The following is a 27,696-nucleotide window of genomic DNA, read 5'->3' as shown; positions in this document are numbered from 1 at the left end:
TTGACAAGCAACACAATACATTTATTACAATTATCATAACCCAGAAAACAATGATTATTCAGTAAATCACATCTTTGTGACCCCTGGGGCTACTCCATTAAAGACAGATACAATTGAACTTTTAACTCGTAATTTCTTCCATAACTAACTCATTGTCAGGAATGAACTGGAGACAACTGGTCCTCCATATATACACACTGTGGCCAAATGCAGTCATTAGTATTGATCGAGATGTAGTACCTTCTGATTTTCCACAACCACTTCATATAACCCCGTAAATAAAATGTGATTAGCTGTGATTTCAATAACCCCAATTTCATTACATTTTGTTTGAATTGTAGATAAATATAATAGTATTTTGAATAACAGTTATTTCATAAAATGTTCAATCTCATTTATAACAGCATGGTTACTCAATCAACCCAGAAATGCTTCAAGTAGAGAGAGGGACACAAATCTGTGCTCAGTTAGTATTGTATGATCGAGCAGGGCCTTAACATCATTGTCACAGCCAACTGAGCCAACCAAGGCTGTCTTTTCGTTGTTGTGCCTTTACGTTTAGTCAGAATAAAACAAGAGAATCACAGATACATGTAAAACCTCTGAGCAGAGATACACAGGACACATTGACCAGAGGCTAAGGGAGGGAACATTAGGCAGATCCATGTGCAGACACTGAGTTTATGACATTAAGATTGATGGGGTGATTCTGGAAATGCTGCTGCCTGGTAATGTCTCTAATTGTCTTCCTCCCACTGCCCCCTCAGTCTTCAAGCACTTTTTTGCTCCCAGACGGGATGTGGGGCCCCATCTCCTCACAGAGAGAACGCTCCATGGAGTGCAGCAGAAGAAAAGGTTACCACTCCTTGTCCTATTCTCCCTACACTATCCCCCACACTGTATCTCTCCTGGAGCTCTGTCAGGTCCCATCACTCCCTCCTCACATTAGGCCCAGGGTCTGATCAGGAACCCTGGCACAGCCTCACAGTCCTATTGGTCTGGTTGATTACTGGGATAAAGGTGATAGGAGGAGGGGAGGAGCGTTCATGTCCTGGTTTGAAGGTGATGTGTCAGGACACGTGTGAGATGAGTCTGACACGGGTCAGGATGTCCTGGCGACACAACGGGCACGTCTCCAGCTGTAAGGCACACTCCATACACATCCCACTAAGGATACAAACACACACAGAGACCACGTAAGGAGCCGTAACACACAGGCAAATGGATAGATACTCAATACAGGTACAAGGGGTGAAACAGAGAGGGAAGTTGTTGTACCTGTGTCCGCAGGGTCTCAGCTCTGTATCGGCCATCTGGTCACAGCAGAGGGTGCAGCAGTTGTCTCTGATGCTCACCTGCTTGAGCAGGGCCAGGCGCCGGTGTCTGAGGAACACACACAAGCACAAACAGTCACTAAATGGTACATGGGAGTTCACATAATGTGCAGTTGTCCTGTTCAACTAGAGTGATCATTTCAAGCCTAACCATTTTGCCCAAGGCTACATTAGCTCAGACTTACCTGGGAAGGATAATCTTCTCATCAGACGCCAGTGAGGCAAAGTCATTGAAGGTGCTGAACTTGACAGACGGGGGATGGCGGAAGGGCTTCGCCCCAAAGTTAAACTCACATTGTTGGTAGGACATGAAACTTGCTGCTGCAAAGAAGCCAGACCTGGAAAAAGAAAGGAAGTAGGAAGACTAATGAGGATATTGGACATAGCAGTGAGTTACTGAAATGTACAGTATGTCAATACTTGTGTGGGGTGCACTTTGGATTATGGCCAGAAAATAGAGCAAGCAGGAGCAGGGTGTGTATACTCACGTTGCAGAGGAAAACACCTGCTTCTCTGAGGGGAGCTGATGTCCATTCAGGTAGAAAAGCATCTGCTTCTTACTGAGGTCCAGTAGGAAACCTATGGCATCTCCTACAGATCAAAGAAAGTGTAAGGCTTAAGCATATGCTTGTAAGAGACAGTAGTTCGGTAACAAATGTGTGTAAGCCGAGGTGTTGACAGACATCTCCCCATTACAGCCTGCCTCTGAGCTACAACATGAAACTGTATGGAGTTTGGGATGCACTTACCCTCTTTCCAGCAGGGGTGGGAGTGTGGTTTACTGCGAGCGTTGTACCAGATTAGCTGCCTGCAGCCATCATATGCACATGAGTATTCATCATCTCCTATCCCATAACCCTCCTGAAAAACACACATTATGGCATTCAGTCTCTAGCAGAAATAAACACTGCTTGCTGTGTGTATCAGTACAGCATGTAAGCACGTACATGGTTAAGGAACTTGCTGTCCTTGGTGGCCCAGCCAATCTGCATGACCCCGGAGGTGACCACTGTGACCTCATAGTACCACACGCCTGAGTCCACACAGAAGGTACAGCGGACACTCTCAAAGGAGGACGCGTCGCAGCGCGCCTTGGGAGAGGGGAGAAAAGGGCAGATCCATTATCTCTATGGAACAAGATGATACTGATCAGTGTAATACTGGCATTTAGCATGACAAACAAAGTATAATCATTTATTGTGTGCGCAACAGGGATCATTCTAGTCACACTGCTCTGTCAGGCGTGTTACAGAGAGATGCCCCCTCACCTCCAGTCCACTGGGAGAGATCTTGAGATACTCGCTGACGTCGTTGCTGTTCAGCATGGCGTTGATGTTGCTCAAGTTCACCTTCTCGTAGGTGAACTGACGGCCATCTTTCAGGACTGAGGAGACAGGATAGAGGGAATATTAACAGTCAGTGGATGAGAACTGTCCTCCCTAACATGATGTAGCCTACTACTCACAGAGGTTATCCAGGCTCCATTGGGAACAGAAGCCGACCTGGCGCTTCAGGTAGTCTGTGTGGTCAGCCCACGATTCCAGAACCCCCAGTCGGTCACTTATACACGACTCAGACACTGTTAGCTTGTTCTCACCTGCAACAGGGAAATATAACAGTTACTAGTCCGTTTTGTGGCCAATGGGATAGCATAGCAACCTTCAGAAGGATGTGCAGGATAAGGGGACAAACTTACTGGTCTGTGAGAACTTCTCCAAGGCTATGAGGGCAAAGAGCATTACAGTAGGATGGGCCTCAGAACTCTGGGAACAGAGATGTTCAGATAAATTAGACAAGGCCTCATTCTACAGAAAAATGACATGTAACCCAAGTATATGACTATTGACAGCGCAACAGCATTTGTGTGGTTCTACATGTTTGTTGTGGTCTCACCAGGCTCTCCAGCAGGTACCCCAGGGTTCCAGGGCTCAGGAGTCCAATGCTGGCTGGACCTGAGACATGTGGAGTGGGCGTTAGGTGAAGGAACAACGCTAAGGGCCACAGTAAAGGTACAGGATTGCACCCCCCAACAAAAATTATTATATATAATATGTTTCACATGCGCCGAATACAATGGGTGTAGGCTTTACCGTGAAATGCTTGCTTACGAGCCCTTCCCAACGATACCGAGTTAAAAAAAAATAATACAAAGAAAAACAGTAACACAACGCTTCCAGAGAAAGACAAAGTGTAATTCAAAGTTTGGGGTGTAAACAAACAGACATTGAATAGTAGAGGCAACCTCTGTTGGGTATGTCAGACAGACTGAGTTGTCTCACCCTGGCCACCCTCTCCCCAGCCCAGTGCTGCAGGCTCAGCAGAACTGTCAGAGCAAAGGCAGAGCATTTAGGCCGTGTCATGACAAGCATACAACTCAAACCTGCAGGATTAGCTCTTTCAGTTCACAATGACCGTTTGGTATGCCAAATACTGGTTGGGGAACTAGGGTCAAATAACCTGTGGCACTTGAGAGCATTTTAATTTTTCACTGTTGATTATGTGAGTTCAAGAGTGTGTGTGTGTATGTGTGTCTGGGGTTTGATTTTACCATTCTTGTGGGGACCAGAAGTCATCAAGTTTAGTAAAACAAGTAGAATTTGGACAAGTGGGGACATTTCGCCAGTCCCCACAAGGAAAAATATTTTTTTAGGCTTAAGGGTTTAAAGTTACAATTAGGGTTAGGTAAGGTTAGGTTAAGAAAAATAGGATTTTGAATGGGAATCAATTGTGCCTTCATGGATAGTAAAACAAACGTGTGTGTGTGTAAGAGAATGAAGGAGATCAGGTTGCATCCACACTTACCAGCCAGTTTCTCAGCCAGGCAGCCCAGTACAGCAGTAGTGTTGCGGTGCTTAGAAGGGATGATGGCATCCTGGCGGGCCACAGTGGCACTCAAGCTCAGCATCTCGGACAGCTTCTGTAGAGCATCCTGACAAAGGAGGGGAAACAAGCACTGTTTTGAACGCCCAACACAGGAAAACAATGTCTCTTGAAATCTATTGAAACTTCATATAGTCTTTTCTTTCATAATACAGTTCCTTCAGAAAGTATTCATACCCCTTGATTTATTCTACCTTTTGTTGTGTTACAGGCTGAATTCAAAGTGTATTATTTTTTCCCTCACCCATCTACACACAATACCCTTTGATGACAAAGTGAAAACATGTTTTTAGAAAAGTTAGCAAAATTTATTGAAAATGAAATACAGAAAATCTATTTTACATAAGTAATCACACCCGAGTCAACATTTTGTAGATGCTCCTTTGGCAGTGATTACAGCTGTGAGGCTTTCTTGGTAAGTCTAAGAGCTTTTTACACCTGTGCAACATTTCCCCATTATTCTTTAAAAAAATATTCAAGCTCTATCAAATTAGTTTTTGGTCGTTGCTAGACAACCATTTTCAGGTCTTGCCATAATTTTAGAAGTAGATTTAAGTCAACTGTAACTCGGCCACTCAGGAACATTCACCGTCTTCTTGGAAAGCAACTCGTGTAGATTTGTCCTTGTGTTTTAGGTTGTCGTCTTGCTCAAAGGTGAAATCATCTCCCAGTGTCTGGTGGAAAACAGACTGAACCAGGCTTTTCTCTAGGATTTTGCCTGTGCTTAGCCCCATTCCGTTTCTTTTTTTTATCCGGAAAAACTCCGTAGGCCTTAACAATTACAAGCATACCCATAACATGATGCAGCCACCACTATGTTTGAAAATATGGAGAGTGGTTCTCAGTAATGTTGTATTGGATTTGCCCCAAACATAACATTTTGTAGTCAGGACAAAAAGTAAATTGCTTTGCCACATTTTTTTGCAGTATTACTTTAGTGTCTTGTTGGAAACAGGATGCATGTTTTGGAATATTTTTATTTAGTACAGGCTTTGTTCTTTTTACTCTGTCAATTAGGTTAGTATTGTGGAGTAACTACAACGTTGTTGATCCATCCTCAGTTTTCTCCTGTCACAGCTATCAACTCTAACTGTTTTAAAGTCACCATTGGCCTCGTGGTGAACTCCTTGAGCTTTTTCCTTCCTCTCTGGCAACTGAGTTAGTAAGGACGCCTGTATGTTTGTAGTGACTGGGTGTATTGGTACACCATCCAAAATGTAATTAATAACTGCACCATGATCAAAGGGATATTCAATGTCTGATTTTTGTATTTTTATCTACCAATAGGTGCCTGTCTTTGCAAGGCATTGGGTATTCTCCCTCTGTGGTTGAATCAGTGTTCACTGCTCAACTGAGGGACCTTACAGATAATTGTATGTGTGGGGGACAGAGACAAGGTTGTCATTCAAAAATCATGTTAAACACTATTATTGCACACATGTAACATATTACGTCACTTGTTAAGAAATGTTTTACCCCTGAACTTATTTATGCTTGCCATAACAAAAGGGTTGAATATGTATTGTGTCAAGACATTTCAGCCTTTCATTTTTAATTATTAATTATGAATACATTTTTTATATATATATTTTTTTACATAAATCCACATTGACATTATGGGGTATTGTGTGTAGGCCAGTGACAAAAAATATATATTTAATCAACTTTAATATCAGGCTGTAACGTAACATGTGGGAAAAAATCTAAGGGTGTGAATACGTTTTGAAGGCACAGTACACACAGTGTACAAAACATTAGGAACACCTTCCTAATATTGAGTTGCACCCCATTTTGCCCTCAGAACAGCCTCAATTATTTATTTTTAAATTTTATTTAAATGTAACCTTTATTTAACCAGGTAGGCAAGTTGAGAACAAGTTGGGCCTCCCGGGTGGCGCAGAGTCTCTGGGTTCGCGCCCAGGCTCTGTCGCAGCCGGCCGTGACCGGGAGGTCCGACGCACAATTGGCCTAGCGTCGTCCGGGTTAGAGAGGGTTTGGCCAGTAGGGATATCCTTGTCTCATCGCGCTCCAGCGACTCCAGTGGCGGGCCGGGCGCAGTGCGCGCTAACCGAGGGGGCCAGGTGCACGGTGTTTCCTCCGACACATTGGTGCGGCTGGCTTCCGGGTTGGAGGCGCGCTGTGTTAAGAAGCAGTGCGGCTTGGTTGGGTTGTGCTTCGGAGGACGCATGGCTTTCGACCTTCGTCTCTCCCGAGCCCGTACGGGAGTTGTAGCGATGAGACAAGATAGTAATTACTAGCGATTGGATACCACGAAAATTGGGGAGAAAAGGGGGTAAAATTTATTAAAATAAATAAATAAATAAATTTAAAAAAAGTTGAGAACAAGTTCTCATTTACAATTGTGACCTGGCCAAGATAAAGCAAAGCAGTTCGACACATACAACAACAGAGTTACACATGGAGTAAAAATAAAAATAAATAAAAAGTCTATATACAATGTGAGCAAATGAGGTGAGATAAGGGAGGTAAAGGCAAAAAAAGGCCATGGTGGCGAAGTAAATACAATATGGCAAGTAAAACACTGGAATGGTAGATTTGGAGTGGAAGAATGTGCAAAGTAGAAATAATGGGGTGCAAAGGAGCAAAATAATTGAATAAATAAATACAGTAGGGGAAGAGGTAGTTTGGGCTAAATTATAGATGGGCTATGTAAAGTGCAGTAATCTGTGAGCTGCTCTGACAGCTGGTGCTTAAAGCTAGTGAGGGAGATAAGTGTTTCCAGTTTCAGATTTAGAGATTTTTGTAGTTCGTTCCAGTCATTGGCAGCAGAGAACTGGAAGGAGAGGCGGCCAAAGGAGGAATTGGCTTTGGGGGTGACCAGAGAGATATACCTGCTGGAGCGCGTGCTACAGGTGGGTGCTGCTATGGTGACCAGCGAGCTGAGATAAGGGGGGACTTTACCTAGCAGGGTCTTGTAGATGACCTGGAGCCAGTGGGTTTGGCGACGAGTATGAAGCGAGGGCCAGCCAACGAGAGCGTACAGGTCGCAGTGGTGGGTAGTATATGGGGCTTTGGTGACAAAACGGATGGCACTGTGATCCAATTTATTGAGTAGGGTATTGGAGGCTATTTTGTAAATGACATCGCCGAAGTCGAGGATCGGTAGGATGGTCAGTTTTACGAGTGTATGTTTGGCAGCATTAGTGAAGGATGCTTTGTTGCGAAATAGGAAGCCAATTCTAGATTGAACTTTGGATTGGAGATGTTTGATGTGAGTCTGGAAGGAGAGTTTACAGTCTAACCAGACACCTATGTATTTGTAGTTGTCCACATATTCTAAGTCAGAACCGTCCAGAGTAGTGATGTTGGACGGGAAGGCAGGCATTTAGTTTTACTTGTATTTAAGAGCAGTTGGAGGCCACAGAAGGAGTGTTGTATGGCATTGAAGCTCGTCTGGAGGGTTGTTAACACAGTGTCCAAAGAAGGGCCAGAAGTATACAGAATGGTGTCGTCTGCGTAGAGGTGGATCAGAGACTCACCAGCAGCAAGGGTGACATCATTGATGTATACAGAGAAGAGAGTCGGCCCAAGAATTGAACCCTGTGGCACCCACATAGAGACTGCCAGAGGCCCGGACAACAGGCCTTCCGATTTGACACACTGAACTCTATCAGAGAAGTAGTTGGTGAACCAGGCGAGGCAATCATTTGAGAAACCAAGGCTATCGAGTCTGCCGATCAGGATGTGGTGATTGACAGAGTCGAAAGCCTTGGCCAGGTCAATGAATACGGCTGCACAGTATTGTTTCTTATCGATGGCAGTTAAGATATCGTTTAGGACCTTGAGCGTGGCTGAGGTGCACCCATGACCAGTTCTGAAACCAGATTGCATAGCGGAGAAGGTGCGGTGGGATTCAAAATGGTCGGTAATCTGTATGTTGACTTGGCTTTCGAAGACCTTAGAAAGGCAGGGTAGGATAGATATAGGTCTGTAGAAGTTTGGGTCAAGAGTGTCCCCCCCCTTTGAAGAGGGGGATGACCACAGCTGCTTTTCAATCTTTGGGAATCTCAGATGACACGAAAGAGAGGTTGAACAGGCTAGTAATAGGGGTTGCAACAATTTCGGCAGATCATTTTAGAAAGGGTCCAGATTGTCTAGCCCGGCTGATTTGTAGGGGTCCAGATTTTGCAGCTCTTTCAGAACATCAGCTGACTGGATTTGGGAGAAGGAGAAATAGGGAAGGCTTGGGCGAGTTGCTGTGGGGAGTGCAGTGCTGTTGACCGGGGTAGGGGTAGCCAGGTGGAAAGCATGGCCAGCCGTAGAAAAATGTTTATTGAAATTCTCAATTATAGTGGATTTATCGGTGGTGACAGAGTTTCCTATCCTCAGTGCAGTGGGCAGCTGGGAGGATGTGTTCTTATTCTCCATGGACTTTACAGTGTCCCAGAACTTTTTGGAGATTGTGTTGCAGGAAGCAAATTTCTGCTTGAAAAAGCTAGCCTTGGCTTTTCTAACTGCCATTGTATATTGGTTTCTAACTCCCCTGAAAAGTTGCATATCACGGGGGCTGTTCGATGCTAATGCAGAACGCCACAGGATGTTTTTGTGTTGGTTAAGGGCAGTCAGGTCTGGAGAGAACCTGGATAGTAGGACAGACCTGGATAGTAGGACAGAACCCTGCAGGCTATCTCTGCAGTAGATTGCAACACCGCCCCCTTGGCCGTTCTATCTTGTCTGAAAATGTTGTAGTTAGGGATGGAGATTTCAGAGTTTTTGGTGGTCTTCCTAAGCCAGGATTCAGACACGGCTAGGACTTCCGGGTTGGCAGAGTGTGCTAAAGCAGTGAATAAAACAAACTTAGGGAGGAGGCTTCTAATGTTAACATGCATGAAACCAAGGCTATTACGATTACAGAAGTCATCAAAAGAAAGCGCCTGGGGAATAGGAGTGGAGCTAGGCACTGCAGGGCCTGGATTCACCTCTACATCACCAGAGGAACAGAAGAGGAGTAGGATAAGGGTACGGCTAAAAGCTATGAGAATTGGTCATCTAGGACATCCGGAACAGAGAGTAAAAGGAGCAGGTTTCTAGAGACGATAAAATAGCTTCAAGGTATAATGTACAGACAAAGGTATGGTAGGATGTGAATACAGTGGAGGTAAACCTAGGTATTGAGTGATGATGAGAGAGATATTGTCTCTAGAAACATCATTGAAACCAGGTGATGTCATCGCATGTGTGGGTGGTGTAACTGAAAGGTTGGATAAGGTATAATGAGCAGGGCTAGAGGCTCTACAGTGAAATAAGCCAATAAACACTAACCAGAACAGCAATGGACAAGGCATATTGACATTAAGGAGAGGCATGCTTAGCCGAGTGATCATAAGGGTCCAGTGAGTAGTGAGGTTGGTTGGGGTCACGGCGATTCAGACAGCTAGCCGGGCCATGGGTAGCAAGCTGGCAGAGGATGGAGGTCTGTTTTTAGCCACCTCGTGCGTTTCCGTTGGTAGATTAGTGGGGTTCCGTGTGGTAGAGGGGACCAATCCAATTGGCGAAATAGTTATAGTGGCCTAAGAAAATTGTCCGATAGACCTAATTCAGATAGCAGCCGATAAGACAGCTAACGAATAGCGGGCCGCAGATGGGCGTTCAGGTTACGTCGCGACGGAGGGGCCAGTTGGATAACTCCCTCGGGCAGATAACGTCGGTAGTCCAGTCATGAAGGCCCGGTGGGGGCTCCGCATTGGCAGTAAAACAGGTTCGGATAGGTGATTGTAGCCCAGGAGTGGCTGATGGAACTCTTCAGCTGGCTAGCTCCGGAATAATTGATGTTTGCTCCAGGACCGACGTTAGCCAATAGTCACTCGGATAGCAGCTAGCTAGCTGCAAGATCCAGGTGTAAATGTCCAGAGCTTGCGGTAGAAATCCGGGGATATGGAGAGAAAATAGTTCCGGTATGCTCTGGCCTGAGTCGCGTTGTACAAAACTGGCGATAGCTTTTCGAGCTAAAGGATAGCTGATGACTGCCAACCGTGGCAGTCATCAAGGGCATGGACACTACAAGGTGTCGAAACATTCCACAGGGATGCTGGCCCATGTGGATTCCAATGTTTCCCACAGTTGTGTCAAGTTGGCTGGATGTCCTTTGAGTGGTGGACCATTCTTGATACACACCGGAATCGATGGAGCGTGAAAAGCCTAGCAGCATTGCAGTTCTTGACACACTCAAACCAGTGCGCCTGGCACCTACCAACATACCCCATTCAAAAGCACTTAAAATATTTTTTCTTGTCCATTCACCCTCTGAATGGCACACATACACAATCCATGTCTCAATTGTATCAAGGCTTAAAAATACTTTAACCCGAAAATACTATGCATGGAAGTAACTGAATTGTTTTCATTATTAGCTTTAAAAAAAAGTGACTATAGCAAGCCTATCCTCTCATATTATTAAACATGCAACTATTGTAATGAAGCAGAGAATGTAATACATCATTTACAAACATTTCCTAAATTACAATGTGGGAAAACACTGTTCTAAAAGATGCACCTGATGAGAGCCGTTTCATGTGACAGAGTGATGAACGTCTCCGTTAGAAACTTAGAAAGAGGGAAAACGTAAATATGCAACAAATTAGATGGGTTGTTAATATGACTAGGATTGTGCCTTTGGCTTCTGGACAATCTAAAAAAGTAGATATGAACAGTAGAACAGGAGAGAAATGCTGTGAAACTTTGGTTGCTGGCACAGCTGTTCTTAGCTGCTTCGTGCTGCTCCTCTTTCATTGCTGCTCCCTGCAGCCTGCTTCGGAGTTGCTTAGCAACGAGTCTCCGCTCTGGCTTGCTCGCGGATCACTGACTAGAGACAGCCATTAGTTGAGGTACGAAAGGTACTTTCTACTTTAAAGTCACTGTACATTACTATTTTCGACTAAATAATAATTCCGGTCAACCAAGACACTGTTCCTGTTTTATGAGTGACGAGATTTGTTCAATTCTGGCACCAATTTAATTGAACGAAATAATGCAAATTCACTTATAGAGTGATAAGCATGACCGGTCAAATGTATTTTGGGCGGCTAAGCGACTAATATCCCTAATTAGAACCTTTTACTATTTAAGCAGCAGTTTCTCCCTCCAGTCTTTCTTATTTTTGTTGGCGAATGCTTGTGGTGGCCAACTTTTCCTTTCCATGTTGTGCGTGACTGAAAGTGAGTACTTTGCATTATTGTACAGTACCAGTCAAAAGTTCGGACACCTATTCATTCAAGGGTTTTTCTTTATTTGTACTATTTTCTGTATTGTAGAATAATAGGGGAGACATCAAAACTATGAAATAACATATAGAATCATGTAGTAACCAATTCTTTATTTGTTTAAATCAAAATATATTTGAGATTCTTCAAAGTATTCACCCTTTGCCTTGATGACAACTTTGCACAATCAACCAGCTTCACCTGGAATGCTTTTCCAACAATCTTGAAGGAGTTCCCACATATGCTGAGCACTTGTTGGCTGCTTTTCCTTCACTCTGCGGTTCCAAACCATCTCAAATGGGTGGAGGTCAGCTGATTGTGGAGGCCAGGTCATCTGATGCAGCACTCCATCACACTCCTTCTTGGTCAAATACCCCTGACACAGCTTGGAGGTATGTTTTGGGTCATTGTCCAGTTGAAAAACAAATGATAGTCCCAAACCAGATGGGATGGTGTATCGCTGCAGAATGCTATGGTAGCCATCCTGGTTAACTGTGCCTTGAATTCTAAATAACATCAGCGTGTCACCAGCAAAGCATCCCCACACCATAACACCTCCATTCTTCACAGTGGGAACCACACATGGAGATCATCTGTTCATCTACCCTGCGTCTCGCGGTTGGAACCAAAAATCTCAAATTTGAACTCATCAGACCAAAGGACAGATTTCCACCGGTCTAATGTCCATTGCTCCCGTTTCTTGGCCCAAGCAAGTCTCTTCTTCTTATTGGTGTCCTTTGGTAGTGGTTTCTTTGCAGCAATTTGACCATGAAAACCTGATTCATGCAGTCTCTTCTGAACAGTTGATGTTGAGATTAGAGGTCGACCGATTAATCAAAATGGCCGAATAATTAGGGCCGATTTCAAGTTTTCATAACGGTAATCAGCATTTTTGGACACCGATTAAACACATTGCACCCCACGAGGAGACTGCGTGGCAGGCTGACTAACTGTTACGCGAGTGCAGCAAGGAGCCAAGGTAAGTTGCTAGCTAGTATTAAACTTACCTTATAAAAAACAATCAATCTTAACATAATCACTAGTTAACTACACATGGTTAATGATATTATTCGTTTATCTAGCTTGTCCTGCATTGCATATAATCGATGCGGTGCCTGTAAATTATCCTCAAATCACAGCCAAACGGGTGATGATTTAACAAGTGCATCCTTGAAAAAGCACTGTCGTTGCACCAATGTGTACCTAACCATAAACATCAATGCCTTTCTTTAAAATCAATACACAAGTATATGTTTTTAAACCTGCATATTTAGTTAATATTGCCTGCTAACATGAATTTATTTTTTTCTCTTGCGTTCTTTGCAAGCAGAGTCAGGGTATATGCAGCAGTTTGGGCTTCCTGGCTCGTTGAACTGTATGAAGACCATTTCTTCCTAACAAAGACCGTAATTAAATTTGCCAGAATTGTACATAATTATAACATAACATTGAAGGTTGTGCAATGCAACAGCAATATTTAGACTTAGGGATGCCACCCGTTAGATAAAATACAGAACGGTTCCGTATTTCACTGAAAGAATAAACTTTTTGTTTTCGAAATGATAGTTTCCGGTTTTGACCATATTAATGGCCTAAGGCTCGTATTTCTGTGTGTTATTATAATTAAGTCTATGATTTGATAGAGCAGTCTGAGCGGTGGTAGGCAGCAGCAGGCTCATAAGCATTCATTCAAACAGCACTTTCCTGCATTTGCCAGCAGCTCTTCGCTGTGCTTCAAGCATTGCGCTGTTTATGGCTTCAAGCCTCCCGAGATATAGGCACTATAGTATTGCCAGCCTAAAGAACATCAAATAGTCAAAGGTATATGAAATACAAATGGTATAGAGAGAAATAGTCCTTGAATTCCTATAATAAATACAACCTAAAACTTCTTACCTGGGAATATTGAAGGCTCATGTTATAAAGGAACCACCAGCTTTCATATGTTCTCATGTTCTGAGCAAGGAACTTAAACGTTAGCTTTTTTACATGGCAAATATTGCACTTTTACTTTCTTCCCCAACACTTTGTTTTTGAATTATTTAAACCAAATTGAACATGTTTCATTATTTATTTGAGACCAAATTGATTTTATTGACGTATTATATTAAGTTAAAATAAAACTGTTCATTCAGTATTATTAAAACTGTCATTATTCCAAATAAATATATATTAAAAAAAATATATATATATATATATACACTGCTCAAAAAAATAAAGGGAACACTTAAACAACACAATGTAACTCCAAGTCAATCACACTTCTGTGAAATCAAACTGTCCACTTAGGAAGCAACACTGATTGACAATAGATTTCACATGCTGTTGTGCAAATGGAATAGACAAAAGGTGGAAATTATAGGCAATTAGCAAGACACCCCCAATAAAGGAGTGATTCTGCAGGTGGTGACCACAGACCACTTCTCAGTTCCTATGCTTCCTGGCTGATGTTTTGGTCACTTTTGAATGCTGGCGGTGCTCTCACTCTAGTGGTAGCATGAGACGGAGTCTACAACCCACACAAGTGGCTCAGGTAGTGCAGCTCATCCAGGATGGCACATCAATGCGAGCTGTGGCAAGAAGGTTTGCTGTGTCTGTCAGCGTAGTGTCCAGAGCATGGAGGCGCTACCAGGAGACAGGCCAGTACATCAGGAGACGTGAAGGAGGCCGTAGGAGGGCAACAACCCAGCAGCAGGACCGCTACCTCCGCCTTTGTGCAAGGAGGAGCACTGCCAGAGCCCTGCAAAATGACCTCCAGCAGGCCACAAATATCTGTTAAACCATGTGAAGGGATGGCGTGATTAAGGGGGAACCAATTATCTCTTGGCTCCACAATGTCTGTGCGCAAGTCACTCCCCTCAGTGAGCTTGTCCAGGAGTGGGGAGAAGAGGGGGTTTACTTGAGATGGGAGAATATAGAGTTGACAATTGAGTTATGCCTTGGATGAGGTAATGTTTTGGTACTATGAAGTACCAGGAACGAGATTAGAACCTCGTCTTAGAGACCAAACTGAACAATAATTTATAGCTAATGCTATCTGGCTATGGGATACTCCTTTCTCAAGTAAAATTATTTTGTAGGCACTCTCAGAATTCATTATAGACACTGAATTGATCTGAGAGTCAAAGGGCGATTTTAAAGCTCACATATTATTAAAGATGACATTTAAGTATAACTCTGACTGGTGTGTGATTTGTAACTCTCCTCATTTGGTAATACAGGAAATTGCCACGACACTATGCATTTCGGTAGGAAGCGTTCTCCTGGCATCCGCCAAACCCAGATTCGTCCGTCGGACTGCCACATGGGGGAGTGTGATTCATCACTCCAGTGAATGCATTTCCACTGCTCCAGAGCCCAATGGCGGCAAGCATTACACCACTAGAGGTGACGCGTGGCACTGCGCATGGTGATCTTAGGCTTGTGTGCGGCTTCTCGGCCATTGAAACCCATTTCATGAAGCTCCCGATGAATAGTCCTTGTGCTGACGTTGCTTCCAGAAGCAGTTTGGAAGTCAGTAGTGAGTGTTGCAACCGAGATACGATTTTAACGTGCTTCAGCACTCGGCGGTCTCGTTTTCTGAGCTTGTGTGGCCTACCATTTCGCGGCTGAGCCGTTGTTGCTCCTAAACGTTTCCACTTCAAAATAACAGCACTTACAGTTGACCGGGGCAGCTCTAGCAGGGAAGAAATTTGACAAACTGACTTGTTGGAAAAGTGCCATCCTATGACGGTGCCACGTTGAAAGTCACTGGGCTCTTAAGGCCATTCTACTGCCAATGTTTGTCTATGAAGATTGCATGGCTGTGTGCTCGATTTTATACACCTGTCAGCAACGGGTATGGCTGAAATATCCAAATCCACTCATTGAAGGGGTGTCCACATACCTTTGTATATACAGTGCCTTCGGGAAGTATTCAGACCCTTGACTTTTTCCACATTGTTACATTAGTCTCAATCTAAAATGGATTAAATAAAAAAATATCAGCAATCTACACACAAAATCCCATAATGACAATGCGAAAACAGGTTTATAGCAAAAACCAAGCCATGAGTTCGGTGGAATTGTCTATAGAGCTCCGAGACAGAATTGTGTCAAGGCACAGATCCGGGAATGGGACCAAAAAATGTCTGCAGCATTGAAGGTCACCAAGAACACAGTGGCCCCTATCATTCTCAAACAGAAGAAGTTTGGAACCACCAAGACTCTTCCTAAAGCGGTCTGCCTGGCCAAACTGAGCAATCAGGGGAGAAGTGCCTTGGTCAGGGAGGTGACCAAGAACCCGATGGTCACTCTGATAGAGCTCCAGAGTTCCTCTATGGAGATGGGAGAACCTTGCAGAAGGACAAGCATCTCTGCAGCACTCCACCAATCACTGCACTGTTGTGCAGTAAAAGGCACAACAGCCCACTTGGAGTTTGCCAAAAAGGCATCTAAAGGACTTCGACCATGAGAAACAAGATTCTCTGGTCTGATGAAACAAAGATTGAACTCTTTGGCCTGAATGCCAAGCGTCACGTCTGGAGGAAACCTGGTACCATCCAACGGGGAAGCATCATGCTGTGGGGATGTTTTTCAGCTGCAGGGACTGTAAGACTAGTCAGGATCGAGGGAAAGATGAACGGCGTAAAGTACAGAAAGATCCTTGATGAAAACCTGCTCCAGTCCCAACAGGACAACAACCCTAAGCACACAGCCAACAACGCAGGAGTGGCTTCGGGACAAGTCTCTGAATGTCCTTGAGTGGCCCAACCAGAGCCCAGACTTGAACCCGATCGAAACATCTCAGGAGAGACCTGAAAATTGCTGTGCAGCAACGCTACCCATCCAACCTGACAGAGCTTGAGAGGATCTGCAGAGAAGAATGGGAGAAACTCCCCAGATACAGGTGTGCCAAGCTTGTAGTGTCATACCCAAGAAGACTCAAGAATGTAATCGCTGCCAAAAGGTGCTTCAACAAAGTACCGAGTAAAGGGTAAGAATACTTTATTAAATGTTTATAAATTAGCAAAAATTTATTAAAAACTGTTTTAGCTTTGTCATTATGGGGTATTGTGTATAGATTGATGGGGGGATTTAATCCATTTTAGAATAAGGCTGTAACCTTACAAAATGTGGAAAAGGTAAAGGGGTCTGAATACTTTCCAAAGGCACTGTATATCCTCAGTTTGTTTGATACTTTTCAATTTCTTATCCATTTGCACTTGTCAGTCATGATTATATGTTAACATGTGTTAGTATCTCCATTTTATAACCCCCAGAACCACAACCTCATATCATAACTTGTATCACAAACTTACCTACTGGCCTAACAAGCCATCAAATCTACATCCTACCCCCATGTGCCTGTATTGTGCTTTTTAGTTAGTTAATAAGTACCCTGAACTGGAAACCTTGTCTCCAACCATCATTCCTGCATTCTTACAAATGCACCGTAGTGGCAACATCACTCCTCAACCCTAGTTATTTTTAGTAACTATCAATCCCCACACCCCTACTGGAACATGAGCTTGGTGTGTTGTAATCAGCTGCTATCAATGAGTGTCTAAGAGTGGATGGCCATGCTTTGGGAAGTTGAGCTTTGAATTTGAGTTTTGTGTAGGCATTAGGCAAGGAAGATGGATCTTGGAGGCATTACACAGACGAGACCCAGATGGTAACTAGTACTCACTTTGGTGGGCAGTGGGCATTCGTCAAGCAGCAGGGTAATCACAGCTGGTCCCAGTGGGTCGTCCAGCGGTATCACCCGGATCAGAGACTGGACCACCTCCAACCAGCCGTCATCTTAGGGTGGCACAGGGGGTAGGGTAGGGGGGAAAGGTGGAGGTTAGCAGGGGACAGCAAAACTGGTTAATTAACAGCCTCTTTGTAGTTGTCACACTAGATGCAGATATGTGCAGTCTGAGGTTTAGCGTCTAAGCACGTCTGCTTGGAGGCTTTGTTGTGCATCACTCAACTGGCCAGAAACTGAAACTCAATTACTGTTGAATTTGGTGGAAAGTGAGGTATTATTTTGGCTTCTCTTCCCCCTAGCCATCCTTAACTCAAAATAATTGAATAATTTCTAACCTTTCCCTGTGATAAAACTATGTAACTCAACTTTAACTTCTGTGGTAACAGCAGCACATAAGGCAGATGGATGTCTTTTGGACATTTCCATGTAAAAGGACCCATGAACAGCAACAGCTCATAGGAGTATATGAAATTGGGTGTCAAATGAAAGCTAAGCATCAATATTGAGAAATGAATCCATATACATATCCATTTTACAAAAAATTAGGAAGAAGCAAAGGCTCAAACAGATAGAAAAGGGCTCCTAGAAAATATCGACCAGATTAAGTCTTGATGTATTTCTAATACCTTAAAACACAAAATTGAAGTGAAGACCCCTGCAAACTACACTAAACAAAAACAAATGCAACATTTTCTAAGATTTTACTGAGTTAGTTCATATAAGGAAATCAGTCAATTTAAATAAATTCATTAGGCCTTAATCTATGCATTTCACATGACTGGGAATACAGATATGCATCTGTTGGTCACAGATACTGTACCTTAAAATAAAAAGTAAGGGCGTGGTTCAGAAAACCAGTCAGTATCTGGTGTGACCACCATTTGCCTCATGCAGCACAACACATCTCCTTCGCATAGAGTTGATCAGGCTGTTGATTGTGGCCTGTAGAATATTGTCGCACTCCACTTCAATGGCTGTGCGAAGTTGCTGGATATTGGCGGAACTGGAGCACGCTGTCGTACACGTTGATCCAGAGCATCCCAAAGATGGTCAATAGGTTACATGTCTGGTGAGTATGCAGACCATGGAAGAACTGGGACATTTTTAGCTCCCAGGAATTGTGTACAGATCCTTGCAACATGAGTCTGTGCATTATCATACTGAAACATGAGGTGATGGTGGCAGATGAATGGCACAACAATGGGCCTCAGGATCTCGTCACGGTATCTCTGTGCATCCAAATTGCCATCGATAAAATGCAATTGTGTTCGTTGTCTGTAGCTTATGCCTGCCCATGCCATAACTCCGCTGCCACCATGGAGCACTCTGTTCACATCGTTGACATCTGCAAACCGCTCGCCCACACGACACCATACACGCCTTCTGCCCGGTACAGTTGAAACCGGGATTCATTCGTGAAGAGCACACATGTTTTTTACTCCTTTTTCTTCCCAATTCCAAATTGGTATTTAGTCTTGTTCCATCGCTGCAACTCCCCTACGGACTCGGGAGGCGAAGGTCGAGTGCCATGCTACCGCTGAAACACAACCCTGCCCAGCCACACTGCTCTCTTAACCCGGAAGCCAGTCGCAACAAATGTGTCGGAGGAAACGCCGTCCAGCTGGCGACCGAAGTCAGCTTGCAGGCAACCGGACCGCCACAAGGGATCGCTAGAGTGTGATGTGACAAGGAAATCCCGGCCGGCCAAACCCTCCCCTAACCCGGACGATGCTGGGCCAAATGGGTCTCCCGGGTCGGCTGTGAAACAGCCTGGGATCAGACCCGGGACTGTAGTGCCTTAAAACGCTGCGTCACTCAGGAGGCCCGAAGAACACACTTCTACAGCGTGCCAGTGGCCATTGAAGGTGAGCATTTGCACACTGAAGTCGGTTACGGCGCCGAACTGCAGTCAGGTCAAGATCCTGGTGAGGATGATGAGCACGCAGATTAGCTTCCCTGAGACGGTGTCTGACAGTTTGTGCAGAAATTGTTTGTGCAAACCCAGTTTCATCAGCTGTCCGGGTGGCTGGTCTCAGACCATCCCATAGGTGAAGAAGCCAGATGTGGAGGTCCTGCGCTGGCGTGGTTATACATGGTCTGCAGTTGTGAGGCCGGTTGGAGGTACTGCCAAATGCTCTAAAAACGACTTATGGTAGAGAACATTAAATTATCTGGCAACAGCTCTGGTGGACATTCCTGCAGTCAGCATGCCAATCGCACGCTCCCTCAAAACATGAGACATCTGTGGCATTGTGTTGCGTGACAAAACTGTACATTTTAGAGTGGCCTTTTATTGTCCCCAGCACAAGGTGCACCTGTGTAATGATCATGCAGTTTAATCAGCTTCTTTAAATGCCACACCTGTCAGGTGGATGGATTATCTTAGCAAAGAAGAAATGCTCACTTAACAAGGATGTAAAAAAAAATATACACAAAATGTTACAGAAATAAGCTTTTTGTGCATATGGAACATTCCTGGAATCTTTTATTTCAGCTTGTGAAACATGGGACCAACACTTCACACGTTGCGTTTATATTTTTTATATAATATGCTTTCTTTTTTTGCCGTGGTATAATTCTGGCATTGAGTATCACTAAACCTGTTATCGAAGTACATTCTGGTATCGTGACAACACTACACTTGATGAGTACAGTATAATGTACTGTATTGTACTATACTGAGCTCTACTGTGCTGTACTTTGATGTCCAAACTTGTGAAACAGACCTCTATGATTGGTTCAGGTTTGGTCCTAACCAACCAAATTAGGTGTTTTTTGGGGCAGAGCTCATTAAAATAATAGCCAGTGTGAAGAATAGAAGTATGCAATATCCTCCTTACTTTTGTGTACCTATTCTAGAGCCCTATAAAAAGGGATGGGCAACTTTGATAGGGTGGGGGACCACAGTGGCTCGTCAGGGGGCTGCAGTTGCTCGTCGGTCTGTGTACCCACATTCATACCCATGCATGCAGTCAGAGCTGGCTCTAGCTTTTTGGGGTCCCCAAGCGAAATTATGTTGGATCTCACCATGTCCAACAAACAAATTATCTTTTTGGCATTTATCAAATTGTACCAAAACTGTGTTTCCATCACAGCTGTCGTGATCTTTTAATTAATTTTTTATACAGAATGACTTCACTTGCATAAACGCTGTGGATGTAAATATGGTTAGTGACTGACAGAGAGAAAAACTGATGATGCACAACATTTCGAAATTGCACCTTGTGTATTCTACTATTCTAACGCTCAACAGTAAGTTGAGACCGACTGAGTTCATAAAATACAAAAATGTAGACGCGGTCTACAAAAAGGGGGGCCGCAGGCCATCAGTTGCCTATCCCTGTACTACTACATCAGTTTATTTTTAATCCTAATTATGCTTTCTCCTGGGCTTTTTCCCAGGTTTCGTTTCTTCTCCATTTTTTTGCTCTCAAAATCATACTTTAACCTCTTTGGGCTAGGGGGCAGTATTTTGACATCTGGATGACAAGCGTGCCCAAAGTAAACTGCCTGTTACTCAGGCCCAGAAGCTAGGATATGCATATAATTGATTTGGATAGAAAACACTCTAAAGTTTCTAAAACGTTTAAAATAATGTCTGTGAGTATAACATAACTGATATGGCAGGCAAAAACTCAAGGACAAACTATCCAGAAAAAAAATGAAAAAAAATTCATCCCACCATTGATTCCTATGGCTGTCATTTTTAATATGAAGGGAAAACCTCCCAGATTGCAGTTCTTAGGGCTTCCACTAGATGTCAACAGTCTTCAGAAAGAGTTTCAGGCTTGTTTTTGGAAAAATTAGCTAGAATTTGTAGTTTTTGTAAGTGGCTCCCATTTTGGCTGTAGTGTTTGTTACACGTTCTGGTGAATGCGCGTACATTGTTTATCTCCGGTAATAACAATAACGATTCGCCGTCTTAAATTTGATAGTTTATTTACGTATTAGGGTGCCTGAGGTTTGATTATAAACGTTGTTTGACTTATTTGGAGAAGTTTATTGGTAACGTTTGGGATTCATTTTGTATGCGTTTTGAAGGAGGGAAACCGGTGGATTATTGAATGAAGCGCGCCAGCTAAACTGAGTTTTTGGGGATATAAAGGACTTTATCGAACAAAACAACCATTTGTGATGTAGCTGGGACCTTTTGGAGTGCAAACAGAAGTAGATCTTCTAGCGTCCCACTGATCTGCAAGAAGAAAAACAAAAACTGGATGTTCTAAGTCCGCAACAATGCTTACACCCCATCAGGAGACCACAAGGTCTGGAATTTTGTTGTTGTTGTTGTTGGGGTGTTGATACCCTAATTCAACTGCCCACCAGCAAGATACTTATTGATGCAAATAATTATGATATCAGGCTACTTTGCAGTTAACAATTAATTGAGGGTTTTTGAGAAAGCCTTTCCATCTACCAGAAAACTTATTGCTAACGACTACACAAAGTGGTAGAGAAATGTGCCCACAAAGACAGGGGCATTACCGCATTAACTCTTCAGAAAGTTGAAGGAAAATAGGAATCAGTGATGCATTTTGTTCATGGCTTATGATTATTTTAGGCATATTAATAAATGTTTTAATAAGTTCAATACATTTAATTGATTTCCTACTAAGTTCAATAATTTAAAAGAATATTGTTGAATTCCGTTTTAAAATGTCTGGATTACATGATTCTGTCCACGTTCACAGCGACGCAGAATTTATAGGGCCCTACTATTCAGGCTATATCACCATGAAGAGAATGACATTCATATCCATAATTACGCATTTCTGTATAGTACAGATCAGGGACCTGTGATGTAATTCTGTTAACGTCTGTAAATCCACTTTACTTACTGTAGTTGAATAAGTCAAGGTGTCATTTCATAGCTGACACCCCATTCCTTCTGCAGACATCTTTGAATCTTAATTCAGAGCAAATATTTAGAGTTTTTGGTAAACGTGGTACATAAAAAAATCTGAGGGAGATTTTACAGAAATTCTGTTAACAAATGTGTTTTTGTCAAATGTTCAGTGTAATTTGTTAAAAGTATGTGGACACCTGCTCGTCAAACATCTCACTCCAAAATCATGGGCATTAACATGGAGTTGGTCCCCCCTTTGCTGCAATAACAGCCCCCACTCTTCTGGGAAGGCTTTCCACTAGATGTTGGAACATTGCTGCGAGGACATGCATCCATTCAGCCACAAGAGCATTAGTGGCACTGATGGCTTGTAGTCGGCATTCCAATTCATCCCAAAGGTGTTCGATGGGGTTGAGGTCAGGGCTCTGTGCAGGCCAGTTAAGTTCTTCTACACTGATCTTGACAAACCATTTCTGTATTGCCCTCACTTTATGCACAGGGGCATTGTCATGCTGAAAAAGGGCTTACCCCAAACTGTTGGCACAAAGTTGGATACACAGAATCGTCTAGAATGTCATTGTATGCTGTAGCGTTAAGATTTCCCGTCACTGGAACTAAGGGGCCTAGCCTGAACCATGAAAAACAGCGCCAGATCATTATTCCAAAGCCGGCAAGCTTTACACCACTCCAGCTGACGCTTAGCATTGCGCATTTTGATCTTAGGCTTGTGTGCAGCTGCTCAGCTATGGAAACCCATTTCATGAAGTTGCTGACTAACAGTTCTTGTGCTGACGTTGCTTCCAGAAGCAGTTTGGAACTCGGTAGTGAGTGTTGCAACCTAGGACAGATTATTATCCCGTTCTGTGAGCTTGTCTACCACTTCGCGGCTGAGCCATTGTTGCTCCTAGACGTTTCCACTTCACAATAACAGCACTTACTGTTGACCGGAGCAGCTATAGCAGGGCAGAAATGTGACGAATTGACATGTTGGAAAGGTGGCATCCTATGACGGTGCCACGTTGAAAGTCACTGAGTCCTCAATTTATACACCTGTCAGCAACGGGTGTGGCTGAAATAACGGAATCCACTAATTTAAAGGGGTGTCCACATACTTTTGGCCATGTAGTGTAGTTGGATGGTTTGTTCAACTTTGTTTGGCATACATTTTAAAGTGAAAAATCTGAGTCTCAGCGCAATTCCGTTAACGGGGAATTATCCTTTTACAGATATCCATAACATCAGTGTGTAACATTAGAAATATCCCACTTCTATTCCTGATAACAGGCCCAGGAATAACTACATTCTACCCTTCCCAGTAGCAGTGACTCAACACCCGACTGCCCTACTCCAAACCTACCAGTCTCTCTCAACCATCAAAACAACAGATGCACTTATAAATAAAGTAAACAGTACACAGCTGTGGCAACCAGTCCCCCCAGGATTCTGCAATCGCAAAATTCAATGCAAAATCCAACAATCTGCGCATATTATGCGAAAGCTCGCAATTTTGACCAATCCCCGCCCTTTTAGCGCATAAAAGGGTCCAATCAAAAGCGGGTTCGTAATTTTGACCAAATACCGTGGAAAATGGCCGTCTCCAACCACACGTCAACAAAGTTTTCCCCCCACGGCCTGTCAGTGTTTTCACGTGCGAAGATGGCTGATTGTTGATGGCTGACAGGCAGTACAATGAAAAGAAATCAATCATTTGCCATCAAAAATAACAGCTAAAGTGGGAAACAATTTCCAAATGTTTTACATGAAAGTGGTGGGAAATTGTTTTGCACTCCGTGCAACGTTGTGCTGGAACACAAGAGAAAGTCGACAATCAACAGTCACTTCGAATCAGCAAAGCATATGAGAATGTCAGAACAGTTCCCACAGCAGCGGCAGATCACCATGACTGAAGTGGTAGCAGGAAAGACTGTGGCAAGCGCTGAAAGAATCAAGGTGAGTGGCGTTTTACGCAAACTTTTACTCCGCTAACCTTGGCTTTAGTAGGGTGTTTGGCATTCTGCTCTCCCCAGGATGTCTATGGGGAGCGCTGCTCAAAGCACTGAGTGCAATTTGTCAGCTTTGCCGTTTTAAACTCTCTGTAAAACTTAATATGGATCACGAAAGCACAATCTTCCTGGATTTTTTTAGAAATGGCAATACTGTTTTAAAAGTACATATCAACCACAATACTATTTTTACGTTTTCTGTTCTTTATCTCCCTTAAAACCCTTTCAGAAAAAAATAAAAATAAATCACAATCAAGTATTTTGAAGACAACTTATGCTAAATAAATATTGATCCTCAAATTGAAAGCGATTGATCAGCTTTGAATCCATTTGTTTTTTGAGAGAGTGTGAATGAGAGGTTCATCTCGTGTTGATAGCATGCCCCAAGCCTGATGGAGAGGAGAGGTGTGTGTGAGTGGATTATAAATGACACACGGATATATATTTTATCTAATTAATTAATGCAAGTGTTATTTTTCCGATTTTTCACCTCTCGTTATGTTCAGAAAAAGAGCTGCGTTTCTTCAAAAAAAGAAACAGCCCAAAAGAGCACTTTGTCTCTAATTGTTTTCATGGAAGTTGACCTTGAGATATAATATGTCTTAAGCTTGGACCCCAGGTGTTTCTTTTGTCCTAGTTTAATATTTTTTAGTACCTACAGATTATGGGGGAATGCATTTTTTAAATGTTGAAAATAAACAAATCGAGCACTTTAAATGCTTCTAATTGTTTTTGTATTATGTATTCTGCTTAAAAATCATCCTAAAACTGAGCACATATGACTTTTTATTGCTTTATATGAAATGAACGTGAACAAAACATCGCAAAATGTAGCTCGGAATTTCAGAAAAGATGCCACTAAATCAAGCATTTTTGGCCACAGAAATCACAAAAAAGTCACGAAATCCTGGAGGGACTGGGCAACGAGAGGAGAGACAAGCTGGCGGGCTGGATACAGATGTTAAGACTGTTAGGCCCCGCTAGATCCACCTCTGAAACCAGCTAAAGAGAGGCTCAGACCTGCCACTGACTGTCCACAAGAACTAGCACCATGCTCTAGCACTATGGGTCTGGTTCTCAAAAACGAGTAGCATTAATAGGGAATAGTAAAACTTTACAAGCAAGTCTCAATGTAAAATGAACACAATCTTGCTGTGGGATCAGGTGAGATTGTCATGACTAATAGGCAGGCGCAAAGGCATTTCATTATTGCCTTAGAGACGGAATGGGAAGCCTGCATTAGTATCATTGTGTGGGCTAGAAGAGCCTTTAACAGAGAGTAATGACTGGCAAAGCCTGGGAAACCTTATGATCCACTCTATCAATATCCAGAGGTTACAGCTGCCAAGAGTACACACTAATTACTTAATTTGACACAGGAGACAGCCACAGAGGACAGAGCTCCTCTTACTGTTCTATCTGATACTGAAGAAAATTAACAATCTTTCTTGAGAAACTTATGAAATCCATGTATTACATCAATGCTCACGTACAGTACCATATAAGGACATTTGTCTTACCCGTTTCTGCCATCTCATGCAGCGTGATCATGGAGTAGGGGGGCTCTTGGTCGCTAAAAAACAAAATGTGATTGTGAACAGAGAATCTTGTGACAGTGAAGTTCAATAATCATCACATGTAATGTGTGGGTGCAATGTTAAGTGTCTTGCTCTAAGCAGTTATGAAATTCAGATGACAAGCTAGAGGCAGAGCGGAACAGTGCGATGGATGGGTGTGCGGCTGCAACTGTTGAGGATGTTGTTTTGTCTGATAGAGAGGCTGGCACATTGGCCTCCCTCCTCCTGCCTATAAATCTGACCAATGACAGCAGACCTAATGCTCCCTTGGTAACTTCTCCTGAAGGATAATCCCAGAGAAGAATCTGTCTCTGCTCACAGGTTCAAGTCCTTCATCATTAGAGCGTAAAATCAGACCCAGACCTCTATAGCTCTGAGGAAGCATTCGGTCAGCCTAAACACTATTGACAGGGTTCTGAGGGAGCAGAAGAGGCTGTCTGGAGGATAACACCTCAATGGCCAACAAGCTTGTACCAAGATGTAAGCCTATCCCGTGTGAGAGTTTACACACCCCTCAAACATCTCAAGACCACAGAGGTGTGTGCTGTGAATGTCTGAAGTGCCAACAAAGGGCCTGCACAATCTGAACAAACTGTACTACAGTTCAGACACCTAACAAGACCTGTGAAGGGAAGCAACGTTTATTATGCATGCCATGTCCACTAGCTTGGTTGGGAATTAGACTACATTTCAAACACTTACTTGTCAACTAGAGTCCTGATCACAGCTAGTGTGTCCAGCACCAACCCATCCACGTTTTGTTTCTTCCGGCGGGGTTCATGGGGTCCCCGGCCACGCCGTGGGGGTCTGACAGGGTCCCGGGGCCGACTGCTTCGTGCCTCAGGGGGATCGGCAGCGGGGTGATCAACTCGCCTGAGTTGCCTGCGAGTTGCCGATCCATCCTCCACGTCACTTTCTTCTCTACAAACGCAGCTGTTTCCCATAGTCCCGGATGTCTCGAGGCTTTCCCAAAACCGTAGCGATAACTGCTCCAATGAGAGCAGCAGAACCTGCACAAGGCTCCTGCTGGCACAGAATGCAATCCAGCTAGCTACTATCATATCATTTGGAGCCCTGGTGGAGGCGTCTCATGATGATTCGGATGGGGACGTCAGTCATCCTGTTGCTGCGGATGGATGGCAGATAGCTAGGAGGGAGTAGCACAGATCAGCAGTGAGCAAAAACCATCCTAGCGGGTGGGAAGTCCACGTGCACTTCCCAAACTCTAACCTGTGTAAAATAACATGTATAGAAAGAATAGCTAGCTACATGTTTAAGAAAAACAAAATACTCTGCAAAATGAAATTATGTAGCTAACGTTAGCTAGTAATGTTAATCAGCAACACTAGCTAACATTATAGACGGCTGTTTGGCAGTTATATTTCAGGGAAATGTAGCTGACTAGCTAGCTAACTAACGTTAGTTTGCTATGACCAATTTACGCCAAGGATAAATTGACTGGCTGTAACAGCCATGTTGAAATTGCTAATGAGTTACCTGTACTGTAGGTAGTTAGTTAACTATATCTGACTGAGAACTTTTATTAAACTAGCTAGGTATAATTAGATTACCAAATTAGAACACTAACGTTAACCTGTTGATGCCAGATAGTAAGCTAACATAAATAGTTCACAGCCATTTCCCACACGATAACTAGAAATAGGTCTAGGCTACGTAGCCAATGTTGGCTCTCATGAGATGCTAGTTGGTTCTAGTACAGCAACGAAAAATAGCTCGCAAGTTACTTACCTCGCAAATGAGCTGGTAGTGTCCTCGGTTAACTAACTATAAAATAAATTGTCAGGATGAACAGGCCTCAAAAGCTTTACGAAAATAGCGTTTACGTTAGGTTAGCTAGCTAACGTGTAGCCTACATTGCTAGATAACGGTAGCTATCAAAAAAATAAGCTTGCTAACGCGAGCTGGCAAACTAGAACAAGCTAGTTAACGTTCATATTTAATCCACTCTTTCTTGATTTAATCGAGTATAACAGTTACGCCCTCAAACCCCTTTGTTTGATTTCGTTGACGGCTGTACTGATAGCTAGCTAGCTAGTTCCGTAGTGTCGGCTATCCCCCATCTGATCAGCTGTCACCAGGAC

General features: G+C 43.4%; 1 protein-coding gene across 1 annotated transcript; it reads right to left on the bottom strand.

The window, feature by feature from the left end:
• rspry1 (ring finger and SPRY domain containing 1) lies at nt 1–27,696 on the bottom strand. Its single transcript, XM_071416991.1, has 15 exons — nt 27,344–27,696; nt 26,297–26,741; nt 25,538–25,590; nt 17,106–17,218; nt 4,137–4,263; nt 3,228–3,286; nt 3,031–3,097; nt 2,800–2,931; nt 2,603–2,718; nt 2,282–2,425; nt 2,084–2,195; nt 1,823–1,925; nt 1,520–1,672; nt 1,279–1,383; nt 1–1,167 (listed from the first exon to the last, which is right to left on the bottom strand). The coding sequence occupies exons 2-15, from the start codon at nt 26,653–26,655 to the stop codon at nt 1,071–1,073; spliced, it is 1,740 nt and encodes a 579-aa protein (XP_071273092.1). The 5' UTR covers nt 26,656–26,741; nt 27,344–27,696; the 3' UTR covers nt 1–1,070.

The sequence above is a fragment of the Salvelinus alpinus genome, chromosome 9 (assembly GCF_045679555.1).
Source record: "Salvelinus alpinus chromosome 9, SLU_Salpinus.1, whole genome shotgun sequence".
NCBI classification, from domain to species: Eukaryota; Metazoa; Chordata; class Actinopteri; order Salmoniformes; family Salmonidae; genus Salvelinus; species Salvelinus alpinus.
Note: the sequence above shows the minus strand (reverse complement) of the source record. Positions and strands in the feature narration are given on the sequence as shown.

What these genes read in the sequence shown, in the direction of transcription:
- rspry1 (XM_071416991.1), bottom strand. Translation starts at nt 26,655, where the DNA reads ATGATAGTAGCTAGCTGGATTGCATTCTGTGCCAGCAGGAGCCTTGTG. An exon ending in GCATGAGATGGCAGAAACGG is followed by an intron (nt 17,219 to 25,537) that starts GTAAGACAAATG and finishes TGCCACCCTAAG; the next exon opens with ATGACGGCTGGTTGGAGGTG. An exon ending in ACAGCAAGTTCCTTAACCAT is followed by an intron (nt 2,196 to 2,281) that starts GTACGTGCTTAC and finishes TGTGTTTTTCAG; the next exon opens with GAGGGTTATGGGATAGGAGA.